General features: G+C 39.7%; 1 protein-coding gene across 1 annotated transcript; it reads right to left on the bottom strand.

Annotated features, from left to right (window-relative positions):
• Positions 1-57: 57 nt before the first annotated feature.
• On the bottom strand, positions 58-6958 carry LOC133406223 (alkaline phosphatase-like). Its single transcript, XM_061683665.1, has 11 exons — positions 6883-6958; positions 6576-6692; positions 5906-6021; positions 4874-5048; positions 2883-3055; positions 2617-2742; positions 2426-2495; positions 2147-2285; positions 865-1055; positions 669-785; positions 58-343 (listed from the first exon to the last, which is right to left on the bottom strand). The coding sequence occupies exons 1-11, from the start codon at positions 6956-6958 to the stop codon at positions 72-74; spliced, it is 1572 nt and encodes a 523-aa protein (XP_061539649.1). The 3' UTR covers positions 58-71.
• Positions 6959-7841: the final 883 nt, after the last annotated feature.

The following is a 7841-nucleotide window of genomic DNA, read 5'->3' as shown; positions in this document are numbered from 1 at the left end:
AGTGGGTTTTACCACTATAGACAGTAGCCTATCCATAACATTGTTAGAATAACAAGTAATGTCGGTCACAATTACAACGAGAAGCCAGAGAAAATAATGAGGCCAATGAGGAGGAGTAGCAGGCTGGGGTAGAAGGATCCAGCGTGGTTGGGAGGGGTGAGTTTGCAGTCCTCGTAAGGCGGCAGACAAGCCGCGTAAGCCATCACATGGGCAATGTAGTTCTGTTCATGGACCCCATGGAAGAGGTGTGACATTGGACCTTTGGCATAGATGGCTACATCCTCGATGCTGTGGGTCTCTGAATTGAGAGGCACTGTAGCCTGTTGACGGTACATATCATCCACTGAAGGAGATACGAAAAGTGGATTAGGTTAACTGGACTCCGGAAGTTTCTGAAGCACATACAGACAGAATTGTTGGTCTAACCCTTTATGGTATAAATCACATCAAAAGCATACATACTGTAGGCATACTTTATGTATTAACTTTTGTAACGTTTTTGTTTCATGCTGTGCCATGAGACTTTTCTTGATGTAAAATGGTTGCATTGGCTCAATAAAGATTGGGAAATGCTGCACCCAATATCCAGGGCTCCACATCTTACACCACAAGATGGAGCTACTATATTACTTTGTCCTCTATAAAAGGCCTTCTGACAGTCCACTTACTTGAAATTGTCTCATTTACATCTGGACGAGTTCCATTGTAAAACTGGTACCCTGGACCATTTGCATATCCAGCAATTGTAAAGCGCTTGTTGTCCTCAGCAACGTCGCTGGAAATCCCTGTGGATCAAGTGATAAACTAGTATCAGAAAGTGTTTTTTCCACTCAACCCCTGTACACTGTACAGTAAAAGCATCACCTAAAACGGGGTTTCCCCTGGGTGAATTGCCACCAAAGGAGAAGACGTGCGAGTGGTCTGCAGTGACTATTGAGAGGGTGTCCAGCTCACTTGTGAGTTCAGCTGCTCGCCCAATGGCTCGATCAAACTCAATAGCCTCAGTGAGAGCTCTTTTGGCCCTCCCGCCATGGTGTCCATGGTCTATTCTTCCACTTGAATGACAAAGACAAATAACCCTCGGGATCACAAATGTGTTTGGGGCATCGTTCCAGAACCACCCCATGAAATTTTAAAATAATCCCTGCACACAATACTCAAACATACTCTTATTATGTAAATCAGTTGTCCTAAAACAAAATTTAACTGTACCGGACCAAATTACATATCAAACATCCATCCATCCATCCATGATCTTTACCGCTTATCCTCACAAGGGTCGCGGGCTGCTGGAGCCTATCCCAGCTATCACCGGGCGGGAGGCGGGGTACACCCTGAAATGGTCGCCAGCCAATCGCAGGGCACGTAGAAACAAACAACCATTCGCACTCATTTTCACACCTACGGGCAATTTAGAGTCTTCAATCAACCTACCACGCATGTTTTTGGGATGTGGGAGGAAACCGGAGTGCCCGGAGAAAACCCACCCAGGCACAGGGAGAACATGCAAACGCCACACAGGTGGATTTGAACACCGGTCCCCAGAACTGTGAGGCAGATGTGCTAACCAGTTGGTCACTGTGCCGGCCATATCAAACATAACAGATCAAATAAGTTTGAAATCCATTTTTTTTCATTGGATTTTGTTTGTTTATTCTTGACCAGTAAGCATAGCTGCTCACACAGCTTGCATGGAATCTTGAGCAAAAACTCTAATAATAGTATTGATTCTCAACTCTGTTACTTTCAACCGTGTTACTGTAAATTAGCGAATACTCAAATTAAATTAGTATTCAAATAAAATTGAACTTTCTTTTTTAAATCATAAAGGATGAATTTAGAAATTATTTTTACTATGTTCAGCAGGAGTCCGACTACCTTCAACAGGGTTGCGCCAAACACAGCAAAATAATGTACTGTATATGACATGATTTGAATAATAAAATATCATGTAGACGTGAAAGGCTGATTGTTGAGCAAGACCAGTCAAATTAATTTTTTTCTTGAAAACTTAACAGAAAACTATAAATTAAATTGTCAGTTTTTCAAAATCTTTCTGGAATAACCTGTTTACTCACATCATGTATTGCAATGATCTGTATCATATCTATATTTTGTGGTTGTATTGGATGTCAAACAATTATACTTATCTTCCACGAAAAGGAAATATCCTTTTGGGTTTTTGCTAAGAATCTCAATAGCTTTCTCTGTCATCTCAGTTAAAGATGGATCTGTTAACGGATTGCGCTCCAGCTCATAGCGACAGTCCTTGGGCTCAAAAAGGCCTAAAGAAGTTGAGAATAATAACTGTTTAAGGACAAATAGGACAGCTTTTAATATGAGCATGACAAGTTTGAATTTATTAATAAATGAATCATCAACAAACGTGCACAATGTAAGCTTGATGTTTGTGTACTGTACTTACCCATCAGGAAGTCTGTATTCACAGGATTGACAGCATCAAGTTGCTTTTTGTTCCAAACATATTTCGCGTTCTGTTGGCCATGAAAAGTACACTAATAAACTCATGAAAGAAGTTGCAGATTGTAATGAATGTTAAAATGTTTAATGGTAAGGACATTGCACACAAGCGTATATATAAAACAGACCCTTTACCTTTTTAGTCTTTAGCCACTCATCAATAAGGTTTTGTCTATCATTTCGATCTCCTTTAACGCTGGGATATTCTGGGTCTTGCATGTTTCTGGGAAACATGTAAACTCGACCACCCCCAAGTATGACCTTGAAAAGGACGTGAGCAATTTCCATTATTTTTTTTATACTTTGTTTTTTGAAGTATAAATGAGGATGAAGATCATGTCGTGGTAAATAACTGAGACAATTAAAGTGAAATTATCAATGTTCTCTGCTTTAAAACTTACATTTATCTCAACGTTGTGAACAAGCTGGTACGAGATATCTCGACAACCATTTACGACGGCCTCAGAGGTGAGATCCGAGTCAGCGTACCAACCTCGGTTGGCAGTGTGAGCATAGTTTGCACCTGGAGATGCATGCTGCACTCGGGTTGTAGTCACAATCCCAACTGATTTTCCTGAAACAAAAACAAGTTGTTGTTATGTGAATACATACAGTATAGTAGCTGAGCGTACCCAATATAAATTCTATGGAGGTATTTTTCTGTGATATGCCAATCTGTTGCAAAAAAACAGCAATCCTTCATTTAACTTTAGAATTACAGTAGTAGCAGTAGGAGTTGTTGGGAGATTGTCATTTTACTTTGCATTTCATATCATGATATGGTACTGTCACTACTGTTGATTCTGCTATTGTCAGGGTGCCGCCAGGGTTTTGGGCACCAACTGGAAAAAAAGAAAGAAAAAGAGAGACTGCTTCAATGCCACAAGGTGCCCTGTCTGGAATGGGCCTCGGGCCCCTGTCAATTATGGCACCTAAAAATCACATCCCGCTCTTATTGCAAACACTGGCTATCAATATGTACATTGCTCTGTCATCCACCTTTTAACATTTTGTCCCCTCTTAGTCTCTCTGAACTGGGCATACATTGTACAATTTTAGAAGCATTCTTTTTTTTTAATTCCCGCACACGTTAATCACCTGCAACATGGAAGAATTTATAGTAAAGACAGTCAAAATTATGTGACCCAAATTATCACACCACCAAGTTTTAATTTGAGTACAAAATATATATAAAACCAGCAGTACGTTTTGCACATTTAAAATAGTAAACAGCAATAACAAAATTATTTTATATGCAGGCAAGAAACCACAAAATGCAATTACAATTGACAGTGATATATTTAATTTTAAATCTAAAAGCCTTGCATGTGTATGCAATTCTTGGTGGTGAGATGACTCAAATGATTTGACGTGTTCCCCTTGTGCAGCAATTTTTTTCTTGCGTTCTCTGAATACAGGGTTATTATCTTGGATTCATTTTCCATCTGCTCTCTTATAAAAACTGAAATACAGCTACACATTAATGGATGTTGTCATCCTTGACTTCTTTTTCTTTTATTGGTTTGCTGTTGCGGCTCACAGTGGATGCGAGAAGAAGACTATACTGTACTACTCTTGGATATGCTGTTTGAAATAGATGCTGATTGGGAACTGAACCCACGCTTGCCTGCGCCAAAGTCAAGCATCAGCCAGGGCTTGGAAGGACTTCTTCACTGGCCGAAACCCTGTCAGAAGCACTGACCTAAGTTTACAACCCAAATTCCATGAAATTGAATTTATTCTCCGAAGTCTATTCTCTTCAATTCGTAGCATCACTCTTGGTTGCACCGCTTCCGTTACTGTATGTGGATGTAGGAGACAAAAGTCCAGTTAGATTTCAGTTGTCATGTAAATCTAATCTGCCCATGAGCTTCAGAATCAGTAGTGCTGGACGATCTATCTTAAATTTTATTGATAACGGGACTTTTTCTTAAACCAATCAGATTTCAAATTTGCCTCAGAAGCAAAGTCAGCATTTTTCCATCCTTTGATGGCCAAGTTTGACAAGCAAAACACGTCTTTTTGTGCACACATGAATACATTTAGTAATCAGCATCTCTGGTGAGCATGAGGTATTTTATTTTAAAATGTTTTTTTTTTTTTGGTCATGTTATGAAATAAATATTGATTCTAAACTGCTCCAGAAAATGTAATTGGCACACTTACATGCTGCTACATTGCGTTTTGTATAGTATAGATTTCTATGATCACAACGTGATTAAGAGGTGGACTAAGTCGGGTTAGTCCAAATGCACAACCCGCCACTGCCGCCAGTGTTATATCAAAATATACTGGATGAGGTTAAAAGCCATGTTTCAAGTGATTTGGCGCAGTGTAAACACAGTGCATTTGAATTAGACCGAGAGTGGGAAATAGCAAAATCTCATTTTACCTGCTTGCTTGGCCCGATACAGCACAGATTTGACTTCATTACCATAGGTGGCACTGCAGTTGTACCTTGGGGTAGCAGCAGTTACTCCCAAGGTGCCATAGTTAGCCTTCACTCCACATAAGTATGCAGTGGCTGTGCCAGCACTATCTGGCATTTGTTGGTCTACATTGTATGTCTGCAAGGCAAAACACAAAAAAATCTGGTCATATCGTCATGTTGATATTAGAAAGCAAGTTCAACAAGTAGGCGGCACGGTGGACGACTGGTTAGCACATCCGCCTCACAGTTCTGAGGACCCGGGTCCAAATCCGCCCTCGCCTGTGTGGGTTTTCTTTGGGTACTCCGGTTTCCTCCCACATCCCACATCCCAAAAACATGCATGCTAGGTTAAATGAAAGCTCTAAATTGCCCGTAGGTGCGAACGGTTGTTTATTTATATGTGCCCTGCGATTGGCTGGCGACCAGTTCAGGGTGTACCCCGCCTCTCGCCCAAAGTTAGCTGGGATGGGCTCCAGCACACCCGTGACCCTATGAGGATGAGCGGTACGGAAGATGAGTAAATGAATGAGTTCAACAAATTTTAAATTGTATCTAGTGTAAAAATGTCAATAGTATCCTAGTTTTTGGAGAGATTTATTTTCACAACTCTAAAAAATGTCTGTGGTACTTCCACTTTAGTAGTTTCAGTTGGTATTAACCAAGGTATTGTCATAGTACGTTGTACTTTGTGGACATGTGTCATGAACAGTTTGGGATTTTAAAAAAACATATTTTTACCTCTTTGTCCTTTTATTCATTCTTTGACCTTAGATTAAGGGACTTTTTGTTCTCTCAGTTTAGATTTCAGTTTTTGTCTTAATGTGTTGCTTCTGATTTCTGTTTCCTTGTGCAAGATTATGTCCTTTTGCTTCATGCTTGAGTTTTCTTTTTTTTTTTTTGTCTCTATGAGCCCTATGCATATAAACTCTGTATCTAGGTTTTAAATGAACAGCATCCTGTATTTGTAACCTGAGTTATGATGAGTGCACTGACCTTAGACAATGCCAGGTGAGGGAAGGTATCCATGACCAGACTGGTCTCTTCTCCAGACCGCCCTGCCATTTGGCCTTTGAGAATGCGGGCAGCAGTAACTGTTGTTAGTCCCATACCTGGAAGTGGGTGGGAAACCTGAATTATCGATAACATCGACAACCACGCCACAAGGGTGCCATTGCACTTTATGAACTCTACACAGCTCCAATAGTATTATTCCTTCGAAGGGACATATTGCAGTATTGTTGACCTTATTGGACTAAAGAAACAAAGAAATAAAACTTGAATTGCCCCTTAATGGAGCCACAAGTGAATAGAAAACAGACAATCCATTTTATAGATATTACCCAATTAATATTGAGCATGGATACTGTGACCCCAAGGTTTCTGTTCTCGACAAAGCTATCAGAACTCACTCATTGGAAATGCTCCAAATCTAAGATAAAAAATACCTTCAAAAATATTTAGTCTTTTTTTTTTCCCCAAGCAATTTATATAACAAGTCAAAAAGTCACCTCCCTCTGCCATAATAACTTCCTTTTTGGGCTATTTAGTTCACACTAATTTAATCACTTTTTTGAGAACTGTACTGTACCACGGTGATTGAACTTTTACATAGTAATTCCAAGAGGCTCTTTAATTAGGGAGATAATATCTTCCCTCAACTCACCGTCCCCCAAGAAGAGGATGATGTTCTTGGCTTGGTGGAGATTAGGCTGAATGTTGAGGGCAGTGTGAAGCGCTTGCTTCCCTTTGTTGTTCCAGTAACTGGCATGGAGCTCTTCCTCTTTAGAGAGGAAAGAAACAGTGAGTGAGTAACATCCAGATGTGGACTTGAAAGATTCCAATAATTACAAACAATTAAGACAAATTTTGTGTTCAGCCTTTGGTGTTAACACCTGTATGTCATCCTGGAATTATAAATAGTCAACTATAATTTTAAATGAATTATTATGAAATAAGTGATAAATCTTTACCGTCAACAGACACAGTTCTCTGGATTGAAATGAAAAGCAGTAATCCACATAAAACAAACACATGTTTCCCGGCCATGCTATTGACTATGTTTGAGTTTGAAAATATTCCACTGGGGGACATGCACGCACCTTGGTCTTTTTATCACCTCAGTGAAGGAACAAAGGTCTCTGTTACAACAGGCAAAATAGGACATAATAGCATACACACAAGGAACTGGAGTAGGGGCTGCTCTATTATTTGAGTTTTTGGCCTTGATTTGGGTATTGTTCATAAGGTTGTGTATTGATGCAACTCTCGTCAACTTAACTAGAACATTTAAGTAACCTGCAACAAATGTTTTTTAAGGCTTATTATATGTGATCTGCGATCGGCTGGCAACCAGTTCAGGGTGTAGCCCGCCTCCTGCCCGATGATAGCTGGGATGGGCTCCAGCACGCCCGCGATCCTAGTGAGGAGAAGTGGCTCAGAAAAGGGATGGATGGATTATATGTGATATTTATGAGCTCCACGTGCAAATACAATCACGTGTAACTAACACTTAACTTTGGGTGTGTTAGTGGAGTTGTAGTGGTCTATTATCTTATTTATCTTCGTTATACTGTTGATCATTACATGCTTATGATCATTACTTTATAGCCAGTGCATTGGAGCAGGTAGGAAGACTGTATTAAAGACCTTGTAAAGTTAATTCAGAGATTCGTTTCTAAATACATGATACGTTTGAAGATAATTGCTGAAAACATGCAAAGACTCAGAAAAATGTAGTACTGAATTGTGGAGATATAGCGTTAGCTAATTTTCACCATTTTAGTATTCCTGATTTTTTTTGGGCGTGGCTAAAACAACGTGAGAATTCTTAAACAAATGCCCCATAAACTGTATATAAGGTGGAACATACAAAATATGTATTATTAATATGTATTTCTTTCACACCAATGCAATGTTTTGCGACGGTTCA

The sequence above is a fragment of the Phycodurus eques genome, chromosome 8 (assembly GCF_024500275.1).
Source record: "Phycodurus eques isolate BA_2022a chromosome 8, UOR_Pequ_1.1, whole genome shotgun sequence".
NCBI lineage: Eukaryota > Metazoa > Chordata > Actinopteri > Syngnathiformes > Syngnathidae > Phycodurus > Phycodurus eques.
This window is presented reverse-complemented; position numbering and strand designations above follow the sequence as displayed.